This window comes from Brettanomyces nanus, chromosome 3, assembly GCF_011074865.1.
Source record: "Brettanomyces nanus chromosome 3, complete sequence".
Classification (NCBI taxonomy): Eukaryota; Fungi; Ascomycota; class Pichiomycetes; order Pichiales; family Pichiaceae; genus Brettanomyces; species Brettanomyces nanus.
In genome coordinates, this window is record NC_052376.1 from 619,498 (window position 1) to 643,969 (window position 24,472).

General features: G+C 42.3%; 14 protein-coding genes across 14 annotated transcripts; 8 read left to right on the top strand and 6 right to left on the bottom strand.

The window, feature by feature from the left end:
• Window position 1: 1 nt before the first annotated feature.
• FOA43_002937 (uncharacterized protein) lies at window positions 2-3,043 on the bottom strand (the record flags this gene model as incomplete). The annotated part of the gene is made up of 1 exon (XM_038923217.1): window positions 2-3,043. One exon carries the CDS (start codon window positions 3,041-3,043, stop codon window positions 2-4), a length of 3,042 nt encoding a protein of 1,013 aa, XP_038779145.1.
• A 292-nt stretch (window positions 3,044-3,335) lies between these two features.
• On the top strand, window positions 3,336-4,394 carry FOA43_002938 (uncharacterized protein; the record flags this gene model as incomplete). The annotated part of the gene is made up of 1 exon (XM_038923218.1): window positions 3,336-4,394. The coding sequence occupies one exon, from the start codon at window positions 3,336-3,338 to the stop codon at window positions 4,392-4,394; it is 1,059 nt and encodes a 352-aa protein (XP_038779146.1).
• Window positions 4,395-4,412: 18 nt separating this feature from the next.
• Window positions 4,413-5,993, bottom strand: FOA43_002939 (uncharacterized protein; the record flags this gene model as incomplete). The annotated part of the gene is made up of 1 exon (XM_038923219.1): window positions 4,413-5,993. The coding sequence occupies one exon, from the start codon at window positions 5,991-5,993 to the stop codon at window positions 4,413-4,415; it is 1,581 nt and encodes a 526-aa protein (XP_038779147.1).
• A 344-nt stretch (window positions 5,994-6,337) lies between these two features.
• FOA43_002940 (uncharacterized protein) lies at window positions 6,338-6,934 on the top strand (the record flags this gene model as incomplete). The annotated part of the gene is made up of 1 exon (XM_038923220.1): window positions 6,338-6,934. One exon carries the CDS (start codon window positions 6,338-6,340, stop codon window positions 6,932-6,934), a length of 597 nt encoding a protein of 198 aa, XP_038779148.1.
• Window positions 6,935-6,949: 15 nt separating this feature from the next.
• On the bottom strand, window positions 6,950-8,053 carry RBG1 (GTP-binding protein rbg1; the record flags this gene model as incomplete). The annotated part of the gene is made up of 1 exon (XM_038923221.1): window positions 6,950-8,053. One exon carries the CDS (start codon window positions 8,051-8,053, stop codon window positions 6,950-6,952), a length of 1,104 nt encoding a protein of 367 aa, XP_038779149.1.
• Window positions 8,054-8,275: 222 nt separating this feature from the next.
• On the top strand, window positions 8,276-10,993 carry FOA43_002942 (uncharacterized protein; the record flags this gene model as incomplete). Its single annotated transcript, XM_038923222.1, has 2 exons — window positions 8,276-8,297; window positions 8,406-10,993. The coding sequence occupies 2 exons, from the start codon at window positions 8,276-8,278 to the stop codon at window positions 10,991-10,993; spliced, it is 2,610 nt and encodes an 869-aa protein (XP_038779150.1).
• A 39-nt stretch (window positions 10,994-11,032) lies between these two features.
• On the bottom strand, window positions 11,033-12,016 carry FOA43_002943 (uncharacterized protein; the record flags this gene model as incomplete). Its single annotated transcript, XM_038923223.1, has 1 exon — window positions 11,033-12,016. One exon carries the CDS (start codon window positions 12,014-12,016, stop codon window positions 11,033-11,035), a length of 984 nt encoding a protein of 327 aa, XP_038779151.1.
• Window positions 12,017-12,171: 155 nt separating this feature from the next.
• Window positions 12,172-13,422, bottom strand: FOA43_002944 (uncharacterized protein; the record flags this gene model as incomplete). The annotated part of the gene is made up of 1 exon (XM_038923224.1): window positions 12,172-13,422. One exon carries the CDS (start codon window positions 13,420-13,422, stop codon window positions 12,172-12,174), a length of 1,251 nt encoding a protein of 416 aa, XP_038779152.1.
• Window positions 13,423-13,543: 121 nt separating this feature from the next.
• Window positions 13,544-14,818, top strand: FOA43_002945 (uncharacterized protein; the record flags this gene model as incomplete). Its single annotated transcript, XM_038923225.1, has 1 exon — window positions 13,544-14,818. One exon carries the CDS (start codon window positions 13,544-13,546, stop codon window positions 14,816-14,818), a length of 1,275 nt encoding a protein of 424 aa, XP_038779153.1.
• Window positions 14,819-14,830: 12 nt separating this feature from the next.
• Window positions 14,831-18,205, bottom strand: FOA43_002946 (uncharacterized protein; the record flags this gene model as incomplete). Its single annotated transcript, XM_038923226.1, has 1 exon — window positions 14,831-18,205. One exon carries the CDS (start codon window positions 18,203-18,205, stop codon window positions 14,831-14,833), a length of 3,375 nt encoding a protein of 1,124 aa, XP_038779154.1.
• Window positions 18,206-18,448: 243 nt separating this feature from the next.
• On the top strand, window positions 18,449-19,552 carry FOA43_002947 (uncharacterized protein; the record flags this gene model as incomplete). The annotated part of the gene is made up of 1 exon (XM_038923227.1): window positions 18,449-19,552. One exon carries the CDS (start codon window positions 18,449-18,451, stop codon window positions 19,550-19,552), a length of 1,104 nt encoding a protein of 367 aa, XP_038779155.1.
• Window positions 19,553-19,893: 341 nt separating this feature from the next.
• On the top strand, window positions 19,894-20,638 carry RPB5 (DNA-directed RNA polymerases II 24 kDa polypeptide (RNA polymerase II subunit 5); the record flags this gene model as incomplete). The annotated part of the gene is made up of 2 exons (XM_038923228.1): window positions 19,894-19,898; window positions 19,981-20,638. 2 exons carry the CDS (start codon window positions 19,894-19,896, stop codon window positions 20,636-20,638), a joined length of 663 nt encoding a protein of 220 aa, XP_038779156.1.
• Window positions 20,639-21,966: 1,328 nt separating this feature from the next.
• Window positions 21,967-23,859, top strand: FOA43_002949 (uncharacterized protein; the record flags this gene model as incomplete). The annotated part of the gene is made up of 1 exon (XM_038923229.1): window positions 21,967-23,859. One exon carries the CDS (start codon window positions 21,967-21,969, stop codon window positions 23,857-23,859), a length of 1,893 nt encoding a protein of 630 aa, XP_038779157.1.
• A 121-nt stretch (window positions 23,860-23,980) lies between these two features.
• On the top strand, window positions 23,981-24,364 carry FOA43_002950 (uncharacterized protein; the record flags this gene model as incomplete). The annotated part of the gene is made up of 1 exon (XM_038923230.1): window positions 23,981-24,364. The coding sequence occupies one exon, from the start codon at window positions 23,981-23,983 to the stop codon at window positions 24,362-24,364; it is 384 nt and encodes a 127-aa protein (XP_038779158.1).
• Between the last annotated feature and the right edge of the window lie 108 nt (window positions 24,365-24,472).

Sequence of the window (24,472 nt, forward strand, 5' to 3'; positions counted from 1 at the left end):
ACTACTCGATATCAAGAACAGACTTCAACTTCTTGATCAAGAACCAATCCTCGCGCGGCACAGTGCTACGGAAGGCAGGATCTTTCAAAGTATTGATGGTCTCTCTGGTGATCATCGAGTATAATGGATCGTGCTCATCGATATGACGACCCCAAATAGGCTGGGAGGCGGCATCCTCCAAACGAATGGCGACACCGGCAGAACTCTCACCTTTTCTGATCTGAATCTTAGACTCATGATTAATCTCCATCGAGACCACTTTACCCAAAGGTAACTTGACCTTTTGGTTTGTGAGAGGATCCATTTTGACAGTACCGATAGGTGTTCCAATATTAAGAACACCATCAACAACGTCTACACCGATAATCATAGGATTGCGCTTGTTAATGATCTGAATGGTCTTCAGAATACATGGGAACACAGCCTTTTCCTTGTTATCCTTACGTTTCTTCTCCAAAAGATGCTCCTGGTAAGCCGTGAACTCATCAAACAAATGATAAATGATGTTAGCGTTGAAGACCTTAACATGCTGCTCCTCAGCATACTGTTCGGCTTCTTTGTCGATCCTAACGTCGAAGCAAAGCATAACTGCATACTCGGGAGCCTTGTCCAACATCATTGTAGCCTTCATAATATCTCTTTTATAGACTGGACCAAGGCCAATAGACATGACAGGAATCTTCATATCCTTAAGGAAGTCCAATAAGGCCTCCAAAGAACCCAATGTAGAAGCCTGAACGACCACACCTTTACCTGTGGGGTCAACGGAATCAAGTAAACCAGTCAAATCATCCATCACTTCATCTTTCATCACTTCCTCGTCATCGTCTGGTCCAACAATGAGCAATCTTGAACCGGCGACGGCCTTCTCCAAGTCATTAGCAGCAATCTTAACACCCAACGCAGCCTTAACTTGTTTGTGATGAAGATACTCCGACTTAATACGAAGCTCTCTTGAAGGTGGAGGGGTCAATAACGCACGAATATTGGTGGCTATAGGTCCATTCATACCACAAAGTATAATCCTATCACCCTCATGTAAGATACCGTTAGAAAGAACCACATCAATGGTAGTACCAAGACCTTCGATGACCTTAACCTCCAAAATAGTAGCTTGAACATCTGACAAGTACCTCAATTGTTTGCTCATACGCTTCTGTGTAAGTTCGAGCAACAACCAGAGCAAATCAGGAACACCTTCACCTGTAACAGCAGAGGTAGGAACAATACTGACGTATCTAGCTATATTGGAGTTGTCGAAGTATAACTCAGAGTTCAAACCTTGCTCTGCAAGTTGCAACTTAATTCCATTGAGCCTGTTTTCAAATTCGGCTTGCACAGTAGAAGCCTGTCTTGTGAACGAGTCTCTGAAGGCATTGTCAGGAGTAGACTCCCAACCATACAATCTATCAATCTTATTCAAGGCAACCACAAATGGTGCCTTTCTCTCTCTTAGTAAACGAAGAGACTCCAAAGTCTGCTGCTCCAATCCGTGCATAATATCCACGACCAAAATGGCAATGTTACAAAGAGAAGAACCTCTACTTCTCAAATTAGTGAACGACTCATGACCTGGGGTATCAATAACCAACAAACCAGGAACATCATAAGTCAACTTCTCATATTTGGACATAACTGCAGTCTTTTGACGCAACACATCTAGAGGGAAGTAAGTAGCACCGATCTGTTGAGTAATACCTCCAGCTTCTCCTCCTTGCACATTGGTTTCACGGATCTTATCAAGCAATTTAGTTTTACCTGTATCAACATGACCAAGAATACAGCAAATAGGTGAACGAAGATCTTTTTCTGTATTCTCTTTAGTTCCTTTATTGCTTTTCTGCGACTTCTGTTTATTCTGATCCGTCTGAACAACTTCAAGCTGATTCTTTTCTTTCTCTTTAATTTCTTTAGTCTCTTCAGTTTCTACTTCTTCTTCTTCTTCTTCTTCTTCTTCTTCTTCATCGTCTTTAACTCCTTCATCTCCAATCATGTCTTCCCAACTTTCAGCAACTTCATCACCAGCTGGCTCAGCTCCATCAGCTGCACCACCGGCCAGCTTCTCCCAATCATCAACCTCTTCCTCAGGCAAAGAACCTTCCTTTCTCTTCTCCTCTGCTACAGGAGTACTCTCATTGCTACTCTTCTTCTGACTCTTCTTCTTACTTCCGTACATCACCTTCTTGTGTGTCTCAACCTCTTCTCCTTCATCCTTCTGCTCAACTCCTGCAACGGTTATGTCGGAAGATGCAAGCAACAATTCTCTTCTTCTATTGGCTACAGCTCTCTCATGCTTCTGCTTTTTTGTCAGATATTTACCCTCCTTTTTAAGCTTCTCCTTCTTGAGCTTTTCCCGTTCTTTCTTCAATCTCTTGCCTTCTTCTTGGGCCTTTACTTCTTCTTCTCGGGTCTTTTCTTCTTCTTTAAGCTTGCTTTCTTCTTCTTTATCTAATCTTTCTGCTTCTTCTTCAGCTTGTTTTTGAAGTTCTAATTGCCTTTTCAATGCAGCAATACCTGCAGGTAGTTTCTTAACCTTTTTGGTCTTCTTCTTAATATTAACAGTCTCAGTAGTCTTAGCAGTCTCAGTAGTCTTAACAGTCTCACCAGCGTCACCGGCCTTGCCAGCACCACCAGCGTCACCGGTCTCACCGGTCTCACCAGCATCACCAGTCTCACCAATCACAGCCGCCTCATTCGACAAAGGACTACTATCCTTGTCCTTCTCCTGATGAGCAGCCTTCTTTCTGGCTGCAAGCTTCTTCTTTCTTTCTCTCTCTCTTTCCTTTCTTTCCCTTTCCTTCTCCTTCTTAGACTTAATCACAGGTCCTTTATGTAAAGCCTTCTTTTTCTCATCTTCTTCTTTTTGCTTAGCAGCCTTTTTACTCTTGGCCTTCTTCAAATTGGCCATGAAATCATTCTGACCGGACTCATTTACTTCTCCTATACTGCTTGAAGTAGATTCAACAGTTGAACCATTGACATCCTCATCTTCTTCATCCAAATAATCGTTCTGATTAGTGTTTTTCTTGCCTTTTTTACCCATTATTGGTTTATCATTGAGCAGCTAATACAACGGCTCTTGTTGAATTAATCCTTTGTTAAGATCCCATCAGACTGAGGAATATGAAAATTTTTTTTTTTCAGGCCGTTACCCGGTGGTTACATAAAAGGTTAAAAGTCATTTATGTAATTATGCGGATCTCCACATAAGTTCTACTAACACCTCTTCTTACTCAATGTCCGATTCATCCCCATTGCTACCTACAAACACCAATGGTTCGAGAGGAAAACGCGCGGACTTCATTAAGCTCCTTCTTTCCATTTTAGTCATACTGATGGTTCTATTAGGTATAAAGAAGTACTCATCGTCCAGTGACAATTCACCGGTTGAGAATCCTGTGGCTCCGATAGCCGCGCACGTTCGTTTCCAATCCTGGAACTTACGTAACGATGCCATCTCGAACGATGAGACGATAAACGATACGATTTCCAATTTAAATTCAACCATTCCTTACGATACCGATGTTAGGTGGTACTCGCAATATAAAGAGGTTGCATGGTCAACGAGACGGATTGGGGTTGCAAACGAGGTTTCTTTCAATCGTCCCGACTTGTTCACAGTCAATGAAGCACTTTCCAGACAGGTGGAAGATTTGACACAGTTGTTAAGTCCGATGAAGTACGTTGGAGTTGGCCGAGATGATGGCGATAGAGCGGGCGAGTTCCAAGCAATCTTCTATGATCCTTATCGGGTGGAACTACTAAACTGGGACACCTTCTGGATGAGCCAAACTCCATTCAAGCCCAGTAAATTTCCTGGCGCAGGATCAACCAGGTCTGCCACTGTAGGCCATTTCCGGAATATTCGAACGGGGTTCGACTTTGTGTTGATCAACCTTCACTTGGATGACCAATCGGATGATCAGCGGCGACTAGGTGCTGCTATGGCTAGACTTAGAGGTGCCCACGAATTTGAAAAGCACGGATGTCCTGTCTTTTTGGTTGGAGACTTCAACTCTCAAAGCCAAGGAGGCAGCTCAGGTGCTTACAGCATTCTTACTGGTGTAGAAAAGTTCAACGAGTCCCTAATTGATCATACTTTCCTAAAACGGTATGGTTTGTCAAGGTATTCTGAGACCTTTGCTTTCGACGATCTGCTAAAAAGCTGTAAACCAGAGAGAAGAACAGGTAATTTGGCAACATTCACCAACTTCCTTCAAACTACTGACGGTTATTCAAGAATTGACTTCCAATTTGGTGGAAATCCTCATATTAAAGCAATAGATAAGATGTGGCAGGTAGAAAGATACAGAGTAGGAGAAAACTGGTTCGACAATTCATACTTTCTGTCCGACCATAGGCCGGTGGTATCAGACGTCATGGTATGGAACTAAAAAGGCAATTCTTATTAACTAATACATATATTTAAAATCTGGGTGAAGATCTCCTGCTATAAGTTGAGCTCTCTTGTCCTTGAGGGCCCACTTCTCACGGTATGCCTCGGTGTTTTTGATCCTATTCAGATACACCGTGTATGCAGTGTAGGAGAATGTCATGGCAACGGCAAATACAACAAAAAACACAGAAACTGCCATACCCATATGGTAGCCTGGAGCATCGCTGTTGGGGAACAACCAGGGTGAAATAATACCACCAATGTTACCGAAACCAACGATAGTAGAGGTACCAACCGACTTGTTTCTATGGCCGGCGAAGTTGAGTGAGAATAGACAGACCACTGCAGGCATGGCAGAATACAATCCTGTCACGGCAAGGAAGCAACCTGCATATTGTACGCTATAGTTACTAGACACCATCACCATAACGAAACCTGCAATTGCCAAACAGCACGAGAAGAAAGCAAACGGCCATCTTCTACCGATTTTATCGGAAATGAAGGCCAATACACAAGTGACACCCCAGGCACAAATCCAAGGGTAGATGGAATGCTTATTTGCTTCCCAGGCAGTATATCCCAAAAACTTGATGATGGTAGGAGCAAAATAGGCGTAACCATACGAAGGAATAACCAATGCAAAATAGCAAAGAGCAGATAAGTAGGCTGCTGGAAGCTTATAGAATCCACCGACGTCCTTCAATAACAACTTGACCTCGTAAGCGGACTTTCCGGCATCGTATTCCAACTTTCTTTTGAGGAACTTTCTCTCGTTATTGCTGAGGAAACGGGCCTCTTCTGGGAAGTCTGCTATGGTAAAGAAGAGAACGATAGCCAAGAAGGAAGTAATGGCACCTTCAATAAGAAATATCCACTGCCAAGAGGCGAAGCCTCTGACTCCGTCTAGGCTGTGAATCCTGTAAGCGATGGCACCTGCACAACCACCGGCAAGACATGTACAACTGAAGAAAAAGGAGAATCTACGCTGCGACTCTCTTTTGCAATAGTAGGCAGAAAGAAGATAGAACAAAGCAGGAAAACTACCACTCTCAAAGACACCAAGGAAGAAACGGCAAGCAAGTAAACCTCCGAAACCTTTAACAAAGGCCTGACACATACCAGCGATACCAAACAAAAAGATCATGGCACTTAGCCATATATGGGGCTTGATGATTTTCATTAGATAGTTGGAAAGGACTTCAAAGAAGACATACGGCACAAAGAAGATAGTCAACGCAGTATTAAACTGGTTACCATGAAGGCCCAAATCATCCTCCATACCATACACTTTGGCATTAGAAATATTTACACGATCAAGGAATGCTAGGAAATAGAGTAGGATGAATGGAGGAACAACGAAAAAATCGAGTTTCCACATGAATCTCCGATGATTTATACCCATTTCCAAGGCCATTTCATCAATACGGCGATCTTTTTCTTCATTAGTGAGAGCCAAATCACTCACTTGCTCTTTATCTTCGATAACACCGGATAAAGACGAGAGGGCCCTCTCCCCACTCGTAGATTCTGGAGGTTCTGGAGACTCAAACGTTTTCTCGGGAACTTCCGACTTTATAGTTGTTTTCAAAGTGGACATTTTTGACGAGAACAATCAACATTTCTAAATATTATTACACTAACTAATCATAAGTTCTAGTATATATAGTTTAAAGTCTACTGAAAAAAAAAGCGCCGTTAATGACTAAGAAAAAAAGTTTATGCACAATTCCGGCCCGATGAAGGACAGAGCGAGCAAATCAGGGTTGAATATTCACCGATGGTGCATGGCCGCGGAAAAACTAGGTTCCAGCGTCGGAAAAAGCACGGAGTTCCCCCACAGTCGCGCCGATCGACTAAGCAATCTACCTCTTCATCTCACGATATCATGATTCTGTCAATCATCTTGTGCCACTTCATCTATTCCCATCTTTATTACTCATCATGTTTGCCCTTAAAAACTCCCTCAAATACGCTCCAAGGCTTGGAATCTCCCCCCTTTTCCTCAAAAACTCCTTCAACTTGTCTAAACGAGTCAATGGGAAATCGTTCTCGTCGTACGGCTGGAAGAGCCACTATGATCATTCTTCCAGAGCTTCTAAAGGTGTTGTTATTGGATTGATGGGTATTAGTGCTACTTACCTAATCAATCATAACCCTATCAGAAACGATTCTGCCCTGGCCTATAGTCAGGGACCTACTACTCCAAAGGGTTATCAGTATGTCAAGATCCCCGAGAAGCCCAAATACGACGGGGCCTTCGGTGGACGGTTAAACTATAAACAGTTGGCATTGGGATCCATTTTTGGAATGCTATCAGGTCTGATCGCCGGCCAATTGAGCTCTTTATTCGTATTCTTCTCGTTGGGTGTCTATCTTGCCGCTCAATACCTACATGCCCAAGGTGTATTGACGATCCCAATGACTAAAATTGTTCGAATCGGTACAGAAGACATCGATATCCGTCAAATGGTCTTTGAACAGCCAAGTTTCAGCATCACTTATGTATTAAGTTTCTTGATTGCGGCTTATAACTCTTAGCTATACATATATCTATCACTTCTTCAATATCGTAATCACGTCTTCATCATGTAAAACATGTCCCAATCCTACATACTGTGGCTGATGCTTGACACTGCTTCCATAAACCTGTGCAGTTTTGAACTCATCAATCAACGAATGATGGATCTTGGCACAGAAGTCTTTTACTGTACATTTGACACCCTTGAGAATGACTGGATCCGTGAAATCAGGCATTTTACCCTTTGGCTTGGTATAAACTCGCACTAGGTTCATTCTATCCCACATGATCTCCAACAATTCGTCCAAGTTCCACTCTTTTCCGGCAGATATGGGCACGGCATTGGGAATTCGGTACAACAACTCCAACTCCTGCACTGAAATGGAGTCAATCTTGTTTAGAAGATATATAGCAGGAATGTATCGTCTGTTTTGAACCTCTATGGCATCAAGCATATCGTCGACAGTGGCATCGCATCGGAACGCAACGTCACACGAATTCAGTCGGTACTCCTGGAGTACAGCCTTAATTTCGTCCGTATCAATCTTCGTTAATGGTACTGTACTGGTAATATTAACGCCTCCACTTTCCTTTCTTTTGATAACAATGTCAGGAGGACTCTGGTTGAGTCGAATACCAAAGCCTTCCAACTCTTTCTCAAGAATTTGCTTATGCCTGAGTGGCTTATTCACGTCGAGGAGAATGAAAATAAGATCACATGATCTCGCCACAGCTATAACTTGCTTTCCTCTTCCCTTTCCCTCTTTGGCTCCTTCAATAATTCCCGGTAGATCCAACATCTGGATCTTGGCACCTCTATATTTGATAAATCCGGGCACGGTAGTCAATGTAGTGAATTCATACGCTGCCACTTCTGACCTCACTCCGGTAAGTTTGGTAAGTAAAGTACTCTTACCAACAGAAGGAAACCCAACAAATCCAATCGAAGCCACCCCACTCTTCTTCACATCAAATCCTTCTCCTCCTCCACCTGAACTTGTCTGTGCTTCTTTCAATAGATCTGCCCGAAATTTAGCAAGACGGGCTTTCAACAAACCTAAATGTTTCTCCGTCGCCTTGTTTTTCTGCGTCCTAGACATCTCATCTTCAATATCTTGTATCTTTTGAACCGTAGTCATCTTGCTAACCTATTTGTATGATACGACTAGATGAAGATAGTTCACTTGATCCTTTCAACTTTTCAGTCTTCAATTTTTCAGTCCTCCAATTTTTCAGTCTCCAATTTTTCAGTCCTCCAATTTTTCATTCGCGACTTCTCAATTTGATAGGGGATTCACTTAACTCTTCAATGTAGATCTCCATCTCTTCTTGTGTTTATGCCTTCAGTTGGCAGTCATACAATGCCAATTCGCTCAAAACTAGGTAAAGAATCACCCACCAAGTCAATAGACTTAAATATCTCTTCATTGGAACAAAGCCTTCAAAATGCTTCTTCTCCATTACAACTCGTTAAACTACTTCACCAAATAGAGACACGTCACGAAAAGGCCGATGAGTACTTGGCTGAATCGTGCCTTCAGAAGAAGACCAGCCATCAGTCACAGATACGGTCTTTGGAAATGACACGTATGGAACTATTCTCTACTCTTGAGAGATCAAGATCTTTAAAAGAGAAGCTTGATAATTCTAGTGGTCTCAGTACTAAGATTACTGAGAAGGTGCGACTCTTAGATTCAGAGAAGACGAAGATCCAGAAAATCAAGGATTACGTTGAACATGTGATCGTTTTGAAAACAGAAATACAAAAGGCAGATGAATTCATTAGACATGAGCAATGGAAAGAGGCTGCCACGTCTATCAGCATCATTAGAAGTCTTCCTGGAGGACTTATTCATGACTCTTTCGTCCAGTCGGTAGTTCCAACTTCCGATATACCGGAAATGCCCGAGGAAATAGTATCTGGATGGATTAATAAACTCCGGGGTACGTTTCTTGGTGAATTTAATAGCTCTGCAAGTACTCGAAATGTCGAAAGACTTACCTACTTCTTTCAATTGTTTCCTCTCATAGGTGAAGAGCAGCTTGGAATGGACTGCTACTCAAAGTTTGTGTGCAGCATTATCAGCGAGCAGTCACGTGCCATTCTTCGTAATCTACCACAGGCTCCAGAGGAATCCAATTTCTATGCCAGTATCCTCTTCCAATTGTACCAGACTGTAGCCAGTATCGTCAATCAACACTCCCGAGTCATTAGAAAGTACTATGGGGACAGTGTAATGCCACAGATATTGACACAGATCCAATCAGAATGCGATTTGCAGAGTGGTTTGACATTCGATACTTTTTGGGAGTCCAAGAGAATTGACGAGGTGGTCTCCAGAGTTCAACAGTATGCATATCCTGTGTTGGTGAATCTCATATACAATGGTGGCGCTTCCGCTGACGATTCTATGGATACCATCAACGATTCTAGGCCCTCAATCGATCTAAACGCTCTGGGTGAGGATACCATTCAGAGTACTCCTTCGTTGGCAGAGATAGGGGCCTATACAGACGAGATCTCCGCTATGATGAACTACTGGGCCATGTATTGTAAATTTTATGTGGTGACATGGAATGAATCTTCTTCCCGAAAAGACGCTGCTCAGAGTATCTATCCTAAACCGCTACTACTGTCATCATTTATGGATAAGATCAATAACCACGTGACGACAAAATTCGATGTTCTGAGCACTTTTGCAGTCCGTAGAACAATTGAAAAGGCATGCCAATTAGAACAGGTACCTTCTTTTGTTCCACAACTTGCACAGTGCGCAAAGTACCTATCTGAGATGGAGAAAAACCATCGAAATTCATCTAATAAGTCACTACATTCACTTTTACCGGAAGAAGCACCTGTTTCTTCCCTGATAGATGATGTAACAATGGCATTGAATGTAATATTGTCAGAAGCATTATCTACAGGACAGTTTATTTGCATCAAGGCGCTGATTTCCAACGTCAAACGGATATTGGAGAACGATTTTATGAATATCATGAACCAGAAGTTTAGTAGAGTGAGTCTACGAGCCAATTCCACTTTATTGACTCGACGGGCACTTGAAAATGTACGGGAGTACATCGATAGGGAGAACATCAGGGCAGGAGGTGGCAAAACGATGCTTAGAAGAGGCACAGGTAAAAGTAAAACGGCCAACGACTCTGCCATAGCAGCGTCTCGAGGAAGTTTGTTGGTAAAGAGTATCAATGCGGCAATTAGTATGGCCAACGAGGAAGGTGTTGGCAGTGATAGTGGCGACGATAAGGCTCTAGTAAACTTTATTATTGTACTCAACTCCGTGTCCACGTTTGGGCAGTATTTGGGAAAGCTTTCCGAACATCTTATAGAGCATTTAGAGGAGGAAAACTTACTGATTCTGGACGATCAAGAATATAAACGGGTCTTCAAAGAGTTGGAAGTGGAAGGAAGTAATTCTTCATTGATCGTGAACTTGAAGAGTTCTAAAGGTACCCCAGAAAAGCCGTCCGTCCAGGATCGGATTGAAACTATAGTGAGCTCGCTAAGCTCGAGCTTTACGGAGAAGGCAGATGCATTGATCGACTCTCAAATTGGAGTTCTCTTCAATCAGGTTCTGAGATCAAGACTAATAAATATGATCAACGAAACCTTTCAAGAGGAATCATACTTGGTTTCTTCTGAGATGCTGTCTGCAAACATGAACGATATTTCTGAGGCGATCATCCAGTTCATTCAGGACTGGAACCGGCTCTCAATACCGTATTTGACGACGATGACCAAACAGAACTTCAATATACTAATCAAAAAGCTTATCTCGTTTATTGCTGCTCACTTAGAATCGAAGATTTGGGCCATGGACAAGAAGTGTAATGAATTAGGATCCGCAAACCTCGAGAAAGACGTGTCTGTGCTTATAAGTGAGATTACTAAGTATAATTATAGTCTACGTGACGACTTTGTGAGGGTGACTCAGATTATCATGCTTCTGGGTCTAGACGATGATGAGGAGACCGAAGACTTGAAGGATCTCGACTGGGCGCTCAGTCCCAACGAAAGAAGTCGTGCCAGAGATCTCAGAGTGGATAGAAAAGTACTATAGGTTAGAATGAATTAATGTATTTAGTTATAGAAAAGACCTTCAACGACCCTCGATAGGTACAGCAAGCACAGGTGCAGGTGCAGGTGCTTCAGCTTCAGTAGCATCCACTTCGATCGTCCTCTTCTTGATAATCTCCTCATCAGTAATAATCTTAAACTTCGATTGCATTACCAAAGCAGGATTAAATTTAGGATGAGCCAACTCACAGCTAGGACCATCAGGACAAACACCAGTTAGATATCGAGGACACATCACCTTTCTAACATGACGACGAGGACATTTAGGACCCTCAGGACAAAAGCCAAGATTACTATAATTCCAACACTCCGGAATCTTACTCTGAGGATCAACATGTAAGTAGATACACTCTCCAGCCTGCTGACATACACCGTTAGTTGCATAATAGGCACACTCAGGCATCTTGGAGAGATTATATTCATGTAAAAAGTCACAATCATCACCCATCTTGCACAAACCTCGAAGCCAATACTTGCACACTATTTTGTTGTTGAATATTTTAGAGGGATGCTTAAAGGGACAATCTGATTGATAGGGACATGATTTACCACCGGAATGCTGCCAGAAAGGACATATTGGCCTATCAGGATCAAAGCCGAAGCCAAATTGACGGCGAAGTTGAGGCTCAAATTTGAATACCACACGATGTTTACTTCGCTCTAACATTTGTTGAAGCATGATTCTATATTCTTGTTCCAATGCCACTTGAGTAGGGTCTGTAGAGTCTATGGAAGACATTGTGGGGACCATTGGGCCCATAGGATTACCCATAGGATTCATAGGGTTCATACCCATTGGACCCATAGGATTCATACCCATTGGACCCACAGGATTCATACCCATTGGACCCATTGGACCCATTGGATTCATACCCATAGGACCCATAGGACCCATACCCATTGGACCCATAGGATTCATAGGACCCATAGGACCCATAGAACCAACACCCATACCCATCGGAACCGGAGGAACTATAGTTGGAGGTTTGGCAGGTATACCAAGCATATTTAGCAATAATAAAAGAAGAAGAAGAAAGGCAAAAGATCAAGAAATCCTATCAACTTTTTTTTTATTTGGCCGTCTCGAAAAATTTGGCTGGCCGTCTCGCGAGAACCGATAAATCGAGCCAAACTGAGGTAAGCAGTGAAATGGTCTATTCATTATTGCTGCTTCTTCTGAAGGACGTGCCTTCTACGGATGGTCTCCTTATTCCAGAACTCGTTTCTGTACAACTCCCATTGTTCTCTAGTTCCCGTACTAAAAACTCTTGGATTCAAGATGATCTTCATACACTCAACACCTCCTCTTGAGGAAGAAGTCTGTAGCTTGGCTTCAAACTCCACTAGCCAGTTGCGAAACTTTATGACTGCATTAAACGAGGGAACCATCCTTAGCGTGTATTCACAGGGTATCTTGAGTAAAACTGTTGGTAATAACAGACAAATCTTCAATATATCCAGTAATTTATCAGTTCTTTTCACTCGAACCTTGACAAGCCTTATATTCATCCTTCTAATTCCCTTATTAGTGTATGTTAAAAACTTTCGAGGTCTTGTGATGGTTCTGTTATATTCTCCACTAAGAAAGTAGAGTATAAGAGTGAGAAGATCAATACTTCCTACCACTTGGCAGAAAAACCTCCAATAGCTCGGGCTCTCAGCCATGAACGTCACATATGATGTTAATACAAACACAATCAACATGGAAATCACAAAGATCATGTATTTAGTCTTGAGTCTGTTTTGTTGTGCACCTTGTTGTCTCAAAGCTTCCTCGAGAATCAATAGATTTTTGTATATTTGTGCAGTGGGAGAGATTTCAATCTCTTCTTTTCTTGTACGAGACATTCGTCTATGTCTTTTTGTAGAGTATCTTGGAGAAGCGGGAGGGGTGACTGTAGGGGGAGGAGGGGCAGCACCGGTAGCCGTAGCCGTAGCCGTAGCCGTAGCCGTAGCAGTGGCAGTAGCAGCAGCAGTAGCCGTAGCAGTACCCGCATCACCAGCAGCAGCAGTACCCGCATCACCGGCACCGGCACCGGCACCAGCACCGGAACCAGCAGCATCCCTATGATGAGAAAAATACGAGTCTGAAGAGACGGTGAACAATTCTATATCAGGAACAGAGAAAGACGATTTAGCTGAGCTTCGTCTTCTTCTAGAGGAGTCCTCAGAACGATCTGAGGCCAAAGACCAAGCATCCAGGTCAGACGCCACAGCAAAGTCGTCGTTATTTTCATTAATTCTTGGAAGAAGTCTTGGAGAGCTTGGAGGGCTTGAAGAAGGAGAGCTTGGAGAAGGAGGGCTTGGAGAAGGAGGGCTTGGAGAAGGAGGGCTTAGAGAAGGAGGGCTTAGAGAGCCTGAAGAAGGACCTGATCCAAAGATCAAATGATCCAATGACTCGTTGTCAGACATTACAAAGCCTTAAGGTCAAATAAGAAATGTTGAACAAAGGTGAGATGTTTAATTGAAGACTCTTTCGCGAACTCTGTACAGCTCAGTTAACAAGCTTTATACCATCATCATGATTAATTACATGGATTACGTTCAGAAATGCTTCTATGATGCTTCTGGATGGAATGATGATCTGTCATATGAGCAGATTCTTAGAACTTCCAATAACCTGATGCATTTTCCTATACCAAGTGGCTTTAAACTATCAATCTCATCGAAGAATACAGAGTATAGTTACAGTTCTTTAACACTATCACAATTAAGCCGTCTAACAGGATCACTTTCCTATCTTTACTCATCAATTGATCTCAAAAATACCTATCTTGGAACAGCGTCTCTTCCTTTACGATTGATTCTTGATGATTATCGATTTGTCAAATCACCTCAACAGCAAAGACTTCAAGATGCTCATTTCACTCCTACAGGTCAGCCAAGACCCTGTATTCTCTACGGTAAGATGTACTTTCCTTCACAATTTCTAGAAGGTATGTTGATTAAACGTATCTCGAAAAATGTTCAGTTGATGATGAAGTTCATCAATACTCCTAAACTACGCAAACTGGCTAACAATTCAACCATAGTTACTCTCTATCTTCAGAGACAGAAGGGTAACAGTTCCACCGACTTTATATTCTCCTCCAATGAATCTCTTCTTGGCTTTCGTTGTCTCTATAAGATTGGCTCCGACTTATCGTCTTCTCCTGGTGGCATTTCAGACTCTACTTCACTATCACTAGGCTTTGAGCTTTGGTTCGCATTGATGTCTATGTCACCCGGTTTATCCACTGCCCTTAGATACTCCACCCATCTTTCTTCTTCCGGTAAACCTCTTACTATGACATTGGCTCTAAATCCCTTACTTGGAACTATAGAATCAACCTATGCCATTAAATCTGGACTCAATTCAACTCTATCTTCCAAATACACTTTCAATATCTATTCTTATGAATCAGACCTTTTGTTTGGATTTAGTTTATTGAGGTCTTCCGAGCCACCAAATAGAGCTGTGCCACCAAAAAGTCCTTTGCCAAGTACTCTGCCAATCACCTCCTCAAGACACCAACCTTTCAAATCACTGGACGAAGAAACCCACCATAGACTTCTTACTACCTTTATGGGAATCAATCCAGGGAAATTGGTTACAGAAAATAATGCACGACACTTTATGGACACTTTTAATCACCTGAACTTTAGTTCCGGCTTGAAATGCTGTGCTAGTATCGCCAAAAAGGACCTTAATGTAGCCTGGGAAGGTCGCTTCAAAGACCTGCTGATTAGCTCTGGACTTAGAATCGACTGTAGTGAAGCAATACCTAAGATGGGTAAGTATGGTATTGAAATACAGTATTCATCTTGAATAGGTATATGATTATATATTATGCATCTCAATGGGGGTCTCTGGATTATCGGGAACAGTGACAGGAATGTGAACAGGTGAGGGAGGCATCGTCAGAGGGAAATTCATGCTATAAGCAGGGTCGTGGACTCGTTTTTCCGCCACCTTGATCAAATCGTCATCGTCAGCTACTGTCTGCGCAAGAAGTCCATGAGTCTTTTGAGGCAGGGCTGTAGTGTCCCGCTGAATGGACGTGGCGTCAGGTGAGTTAGGAATCGCCTCATCCAATTTCTTAATAACCATATCCTCAACAACCTTTCCGTTACTCATCATCGATGTATCTAATTCCAACTTATTATATGCCACCTGAAGGATGTTTTGCTCAATGCTATCCTTACAAACCAATCGATAAACATTCACTTCTTTAGTTTGACCCACTCTATGAGCTCTGTCTTCCGCTTGCTTATCATCGTGAGGATTGAAAGACATATCATAGATAATAACGTTCGTAGCTGCCACTAAATTGATACCAAAACCTCCAGCTTTGGTGCTGAGTAAGAATACAGGAATCGTTTCATCCTCATAAAACGTATCAATAATATTCTGCCTTTCATCAACGGCCGTGGAACCATCCAACCTTACAAACTTAAAGTTTTTGAAACTCATCACCTTCTCCAGAACGTCCAATAGTTGCGTGAACATCGAAAAGACAAGAACTTTCTCTTTTCTACTCACAATCTTCTGTACAAGGTCCATCAGCGTCTTCACCTTACCGCTGTGCATGTAGAACTCTATTGGAAGAATATATTCTCCCAACTGTCTAGGAAAGTTATGACATAACTGATTTATCTCAAAGTCCGACATAACGGTCATATCCTCATAGATATACTGTTCATAAGCATCGTGATACTGAGGACTTTTCTTGATTTTCCTGGCCATAACACGAAGGACATCATCCGTATAGAGATACCTGAAAATCATTGGATGCATGCACGCCTTACGGAGTGACATGATGTAATTATTGCTACCTTCCAACTTTGGTAGCTTGGCAATTTCTTCTACCGTCATACCCTTCCGTCTCCGTTGCTCCTTAATCCTGCTTCGAACCTCAGAAATGGAGATATCGTATATATCTCTCTGGGCAGTTGTCATATCGCAGTAGAGAATATGGTTATGCTTGGCAGGTAGATACTTCATCACCTGACTTTTCTTTCTTCTCAATACAAACGGAGTCATCATAGTCCGTGCTCTTTTTATGGCCTGCTGAGAGAGGAGAGGGTTCACCTTCTCATCTTCTATACTAACTTTCTTGGATGCGTTGGTAGATGTTTTCTGGTCGAAAAGATCCTCCAATTCGGCCTTTTTCTCCGTGAACACCTGGGGTAAGATGAAGGAAAGCAAAGATATAAGTTCCCTCAAATTGTTCTGCAAAGGAGTTCCTGTCAACAAAAGTCTGAACTGACCTCGCAATCGCATCAACTTCTGGTATCGATTGGAGGCGGAATTTTTTAACATATGACCTTCATCATACACAATGACGTTGAATTTACGTGAGCGAAGGAATGCTTGATCGAGCTTGCCACCGGTGGCCATAGAATACGTTGTAACAAGAACGTCATAGCCATCATCGTCTTCTAACTGCATCCGTAGGTCTTCTCTGGCCACTTGCGAACCATAATAAGGCCTCACGTCTAGTGAGGGTGCAAACTTTTCAAATTCTCTCAACCAATTCTCTAAAGTGGATGCAGGAACCACAATAAGGTGTGGTGAAGGTGATCCACACTCTTTCAAATGTGCCAAAAACGCAATCACTTGAATGGTCTTACCTAATCCCATTTCGTCTGCCAAGATACATGACAAACCTTTCTTGTAGAGTAATGTAAGCCAATTGATTCCAACCTGCTGATAATCCTTGAGTTTACAGTCATCGGCCATCAATTTTGGCTTATTCTTAAAGTACCCAATTTTTCCAAACCGTGAAGAACGATTTGGATTGAGTTGACCTCTTGAAACCAATTTACGTTTGGAGCTTCCATAATCTTCATCGTCCGGATTATCACTAAGAGACTCATCATTCTCATCATCATCCTTCTTCTTCTCATCAGCCTTCAACCGTGAAGAAACAATTTCGAGGTCGCCAAGATCTTCTTCATTCTCCTCCTCACCGTCATCTGCATTCACACTCAATATCTCCAACTCTCCCGTCTCATTATTCACCTTAACACCCCACTTTATAATAGCTCTCTTGATATCATCTCCATATCTTTTACATTGATCAACTAAAGATTCAACCATCTCATAGCCTTTCAATTTCCTCATCGTGGTAGCGATAATCTTCTCTCCTATAGGTCTTCTCCTATAACCATTTCGTCTATTGCTTTTACCACCACCTTCACTCTTGACTTCAATAAACTCCTTGTTTTCAACCTGTTCATAACTCTCATAGGGCCTTCCTTCAATTAAAGTCTGTGCAATGGCCGTTGGAACACCAGAAATGTCCACAATGTCTCTAATATCTGCCGTATTGAGAAACTTCATCACTCTTTCATCGAAGTTCAACGACGTATCCTCTTCAGATTCGGACTCAACGTCCTGATCAAAGTCATCAAAGTCATCCTCCATCAAATTTGTCTCCTCTTCTGCTTCTGCTTCTTCTTCATTGCCACTGCTTAACTCAATATACTCCTTCTTTTCTCCTCTACGTAGTCTTTCGGAAACACTACTCTCCTCGCCATCTTCAACCCGCTGAATCATCTCTGATCCACGAATTAACCGTCTATGCTTAGTCTTTTTCTTCATCTTTCCCTCGTCCAAAGCATCCAAATCAAACTGAAAATGACCGTACTTCCTCTTGGTGGTGGTTCCATATCTTTCTGCAATGGATCTGTTATTCTTTAGAGTCACCTTGGATGATACAACATCATGATCCTTCAACGGAGAGTCGAACTTTAACGATGATAGGCGTATTTTATCCGAAGGTGACGACATGTTACCAAATACAGAACTGGGACGCTTCAGTTTCAAAGTTGGCTTGAAATCAATTTTATTCATAGATCTGAGTGCTCTTTCAGCCTCTTCACAGGAGCCCCTCTGCTTCAACATCTTGCTGACAGTAGACGATGGTATTCCAGGGAATTTCGCCCTTAATATAGAGTAATCTTTCGACATGGAAAGTGATAATCCTCCTCGATTCATCTGACTATTGTATCCAAATCTTTCTTTGAGACTGGAAAGTCTAGTGACAGGTTTTATTGGAGATGAAAGGTCCGAGTCCAACGGGTCCAGCGGGTCCAACCCACCGGTTTTTTGATCTGGAGTTTTCATTGGAGAAGAGTCAGGAACTTGCATTGTTTCTTCTTCTTCAGGTTCACTCGAATCAGATACGTTGATGATTTCACGAACAACCATTGGTGTTGAAGAACGAGTCAAAAGGAGCGGAAAAATCCGCAAGATCTGAAAAATCGATGATTGAAAAATTAACCTTTTCGCGTTTCGCGTTGGCGAGCGGCGTAGGAGAGTAGGGGAGCGCGTAGGGGAGCGCGTAGGGGGAGCGTAGGAAGGCCAAACAGGCTTAATCCGAGCAACAGGCTTAATCCAGACCAACAGACCTAATCCACACCAACACCTAATCCAGACCAACACCCAATCTACATGTTTAAACTACTCTGCTGTGGATCTAATAATGGATATCAACTTGGTGTTGGCGATAATAATGATCGTCACGTGATGACAGTGTCAAAGTTACATAGTCATAAGAGGATCGTGAAAATGGCATCTGGAGCAGAGCATACATTATTAATCCTAGAGGATGGAAAACTAATGGGATGTGGAACCAATGGGAGACAGCAGTTGTTTTTGGATTCCCTTGTTGAGAGATCTCCGGTATTTGAGACAGTTCATCTACTATCGGCGTTTAAGTTCAAGACAATAGCATGTGGCTGGGAATACAGTATAGCAGTGACACGGGACGAGAGAATTTTTGTGTCAGGGTATGGGGCAAATGGAGAATTAGGACTTGGAAAGGACATTAGAAGCAGTACAAAAGGATACGGTGAAATCATGGTTAATGGGGAGAACAGAGGTGGAGTCAAACAGTTGAAAAGTTCCATACACAGTTCTATTATCCAATTTGGAAACGATCAAGTATGGGCATGGGGGAACAACAAGAAGGGACAATTGGTTGACTACGGTAAGAATGAGAGTCTTAAAATTATATGGGAACCAGTTCAACTTGAGTTTGATAAGGGTTTGAAAGTGATAGACTATGCTATGGGACGAGATTTTACAGTATTCATAGTGCAGGACGAACATGATAAATTAAAGAGCTTATTTCGAGGTCGGGATAACTTCGATATTGAGAGACGGTTGGCCAGCTTACATCTCTCCAATGATTCCTTTGAGTGTATCGAGTCGATGTGGACGTCAATTCATCTCATTGATGACCGTCGTCGAATCAAGTCGATCGGTAATAATTCATATGGTCAGACTTTTCCAGGAACAGACGATGATTCTCCGTACATCCATTACGCTACAGGAAGTGAGCACGGATTATGTTCAACTCATAATGAGGCGTTCTCTTGGGGATGGGGAGAACATGGAAATTGCGGAGAGCATACAAGAGGAGACAAGTCGGTAGACGACGTTACATTCGATTACTTGAATCTACTTTATCGGACTAATGGAAAGAAAGAAAAGATAGTGGATGTGTTTGCTGGATGTGCCACATCATTTATACAAATCGAGGAAACTTTATAGTATGTCACATAATATCTTTTCCATATTCATCTATGCTATAAGAAGCACGAAAGATGGGAAATATGTCATATGGATTTTAATCTTGGACAGTTGTATCGACACAGTCAAAAATGGAAGATCTTGAGAATCTTTACAATGACCGATCTTCTTTAATGTCCATGAGTTTTGGTGGTTAACTTGAAAGCCTTTTTAGTTGATCACCAGTACTGACTGTAGTAGGAACTGAGCTTTACATTCTGAACTTTACATTCTAAACTTTTCACTTCGATCTTTTCACTTCGAACTTTTCACTCGAACTTTCCACTTGAACTTTTCACTCGAACACGTGACACAATTTTTATATGCGGTGTACAGATGCTGAAAATTTTTCAGAGGTAACAGATAAAAAGTTGAACACTACAACTAAATAAGTACTAAACAAAAGGAAGAGGGTATACAAAGATGGAAGACGTTGATAGAGCAACATCAAGACTATGGAGAGCATATAAAACGGTTAAAGAGATGGTGAGTGACCGAGGATATTATATTCCACAAGAAGAGATCGAAATACCTCTCGATCAATTCAGAGAGAAGTTCTGCGATTCGATGGGGATGCCACAACGGAAGTTGATGTCATTTCAAGCCACGCCTAGACAAGAAGCACTAGAGAAATATGGCGATTTGGGACCACTTTGGGTTGAATTCTGTGACGAGCCTTCAGTTGGTATTCAAACTATGAAGAACTTTTGCGCTCATATAGCTGATAAGAACTTCTCTACTGGAGTCTTCATCTACCAGCAGAATCTAACACCTTCCGCAACCAAAGCAATTGCCGTTGCAGAGCCGGCGACAATTGAAATCTTCCAGGAATCGGACATCATAGTGAACATTACGCATCACGAGTTAGTTCCAAAGCACATTAGATTGAGTAATGAGGAGAAAAAGGACCTATTAAAGAGATATAAATTAAAGGAGTCACAGCTTCCACGAATCCAGAGCCAGGACCCGGTGGCAATGTACCTTGGATTAAAGAGGGGCCAGGTGGTGAAGATTGTGAGACGAAGTGAGACTGCCGGTAGATATGCATCATATAGGATATGCTTGTAGTGGCTTTGGCCGTGGACGTAGCTCTGGCCGTAGCCGTGGCCTTGCTGCCATCACTGAATCATTATTCCCCCACCATTTGACATCTGTCATATCAACTCCCTTTGCTGGACTAACTTCAACTCCATCTCTACCGAGATATATACTACCTATAGTAATTATAATGGAATCTATCATCATCTCGTCTTCACTAAGGAGGCTATTAATGACATTTGCACCTCCTTCCACCAAGACCGATTTAATACCCTTTTCCCACAACTTATCAAAAATCTCCTTCCATGACATCCTTCCACCAAGCTCCCCCTCCTCCTCGTCCCCAACAATCATCACCATTCCGTACTTGAGTCCGAAGTCAACGGCATTGGCGGAATCTCCACACACTATCACAATTGGCGGTAGACCATCTCCATTCTCAACGTTTCTCATCAACTTGGATTTCCCATAAACCTGTCTAAGTTTGAAATGTGGATCTACTATAATAGGTCTTATTTTATGGCTAGAATCATAACGACAGTTGAGTGCTGGATCATCCGCTAACACCGTACCAATTCCCACCAGTATACCATCATATTTCGATCTAAGATAGTGCGTCATAGTCTTTGTTTCTGGATGAGATATCACTGTTGGAAACCCTGCTCGTTTAGCGATTCGGGAGTCCAAGGATTGTGCATAGGTTAGCGTGATAAATGGTCGTTGTGTTGTCGGGCATTTCGCCGAGCTGGCCGAGCTGGCAGGGCTGCAAGGGAGATAATCTTCCAAGAAAGGTATCAGATCCCGATATAGAGGAACCAAGGACATAATCTAGGCAAAGAAAGAAAAAGAAACTCACCAAGGTACGATTTATACGACGTTAAAAGATGAATTTCAAGACTGCAAGTCTGCTAGTATTTAGCTTCCCATGACGGAAGCTGCCCAGAGGAGATCCGGGAAATGAAAAATACCCTTCCAAACAAATATCGGATTGGAGAGCTCCCCATCTGTCTACGTCACGGATGCTACTAAAGAGGAAATCATGCGACAAAGTGAAACCTCCGGCACTATGCATGCATTCATTCATTCATTCATGTATGTCCCTTCTCCCTGGGCCTTCGGCGTCTGCCGTTGTGCTGGCTGATCAATCCTCCGCCTATTTAGCCGGCCCTCTATAAAGCGTTAAACGGTGCATGCCAAAAAATTTTCAGCCCACCTTTAAAAAAAAAAAAGGCACTAGTGAACAAAATATATATATATATTATCAAAGTAGGTGATTTTCTTGTTTTGTACTTTTTGGGGTTCTGCTTCTTGATCACCCATCTATTCACCTATTCACCTATTCGTTTACTAATCCCAAAATGCTGAGGAACGTTCCAAAGGCAACTTCGTTTGCCCATAGTTCGAAGATGACGTTTCAGTCTTGTCTGACTGCCAACAACGTTTTCAAGCGTCCGAGCTCTCTACACGTTGCAGAGAATGCTCGTGGTATGTACAGTGGATCCCGAGCAAGAAGTTTCCATATGTCTCAGCGTAATAACTCTAACAACAGTGGAAGTGGAGTTAATCAAGTGTTTGCTAAGATTCCGGAGATTAAGGAGTACACTCAGAATGTGTCCAACAAGCGTCAGTTGCCATACTATAAACAGCTGATGGCATTTGATGATTGTCTTACTCATAATTCATCGTTTGACATCTCCACGGGTCGTATTATTGGCTCTAGCAAACAATTCTGGGACTCTGTAAAAAGGATTATGCCACTCTATGAAGAGCTAATGTCCACTGGAGAGATGACTGAACGTAGGATGGATGAAATGGTTTCGTTATTACGTAATGGTCTTAGAGTTCATCGTTGGGAACTCACCAAACTTAACAAGAATGTTGATAAGGACCTCAACACTCCTTTGCAACAGTTGCACGAGCTTTTGAAGAAGTCTCTATTGAAAGTCAGTTCAGACATTGTTAGTGCAGACAGCTCAGTTAGGATCAGCGCTCGTGGACTTACCAATCTTTTTAAGGCTTTCAAAGATATGGGATTAGCAGATGAAGCTGCACAAGTTTGGAATCGTGGTAAGAACAACGAGAAGTTGTACGAGTTGTTTACTGCAGAGTCTGTTTTAGGATCTGTCTTTTCGTTGTTTGTCGACAACAACGACTTTGACTTCGATGAGATTTGGGCCATCTATTCTAGAATCAAAGCCTCCAAGCCATCCTACGAGAAGATTCACGGAGAGCTACAGATTGCTATGGTCAGAGCCTGTCTTTTGAAAGGTCATACTGAAGAGGCTTTGAAGATTTTCACTGAGGTGACTTCAAATGTTCTTCAGGAATTCAATGAGAAGAATATGGATCCACCTTCTCGTCTTAGGAGTTATATGACAACTGCCCACATGTCATTCATAGGCTACTGTCAAGACTTTGAGACCTCGAACGTTTTTTTTAAGGGAGCTTTGAAAGGGGACTTACCGTATTTGACTCCTCTTCAGATGAACTTTGTCAAAAGATTCATGCATAATACCTGGAATAACACTAGAAACTTCGATCATGTTACAGATATCTGGTTATCGACGTGGAAGTACTACGAATCTCATCATCGATCAAACTCCTCGATCTCTTCATCGTTGAACGATACCTTTTTGGATATCTTCTTTACAAGGTACCCTAACTTTGACGTTGAATCTTCGAGAGCTTTGAAAAAAGTACTGGCCGATTACAGCGAAATTAGACAGATGGATGAACCTTTCTTCAACTGTCTATTGACAAAATCGATGGCTTGGAAGAATACCAACTTCTTCAAATCGATCATGCGTGCTGCCGAAATGTACCACTTCCCAAAGACTAATGTGTTTTACAGATGTTCATTGAAAGCATCAGGAGCTGTGGACTTACCAAGCGACCAGATCTTCAATGTCTTCTATAAACTCCTCGATTCCAACGTTGAGATGGGCTCTAGGCAGATCACAAATGCCGACTGGTTCGCACTACGTGATGCTACAGTCCGTTCTCATCACATCAACGCAGAGAAAATTGATCTCTACTTCAAGTTGTGGAAGCTTTCTTCTCTTTTCTTTGTTAGCTTACAGAATTTGAAGCTCTATGTGGGTCTCGATATGAAGTTGAATCGGGCCTACGGTAGAGTTTTTAGAGAGATCGAATACGTTGATGCTTCCGATATTCATTTACCACAACTAAGGTTCTTTTCCCGAAACAGGGCCATCGGCAATTACTACATGTCTCAGAACATTAATTTGTAAGAATTCTTACTTTGATTCTATTCTTAATACGGCTTACTGGATACTTATACTTATTCTTTACTAAATATTATGGTTAGTAGTACTCGCGAGTAGTTGTTGATTTTATGTCACTTGGTTCTTTATGGGTCTTTGTTCATCTACGGAGCGCGAGGAGCGCGAGCAGCCGAAGACTGGCGATCGGCCGGGCAATAAACAAAGCAATCGGCCGGGCAACCGGCCTTCCCGGCTAGGCAACCGCCTAGGCGACCGGCCAGGCAAGATGTCTGCTGTTAAAGGTCAAAAGTTAGGGTCACAAGGAGCTCCCAATACGGCAGATTCAGATGCCACATTAACAGCCAAAGAACTGGCAGCAAAAGCAGCAAATCAGAGATTACAGGAGACGAAGAAGAAGAACGAAAAGGGGGTTTTGGGTAAGAAGTTGGCTGAGGAGAGAAAGAAGACTGCCAAAGATGTTGTATTAGAGGCCTACGAGAAGAAGAAGAACGATCAGTTGACGTATGAGTAGTTATATGAGTAGAGAATCAGCACTTTTAATGCTTAGTAGTGGGTAAGTAGTGGCACCGTAGGCACCGTAGGCACCAGGCACATCAGTCACGTGACAACAGTCGATCGA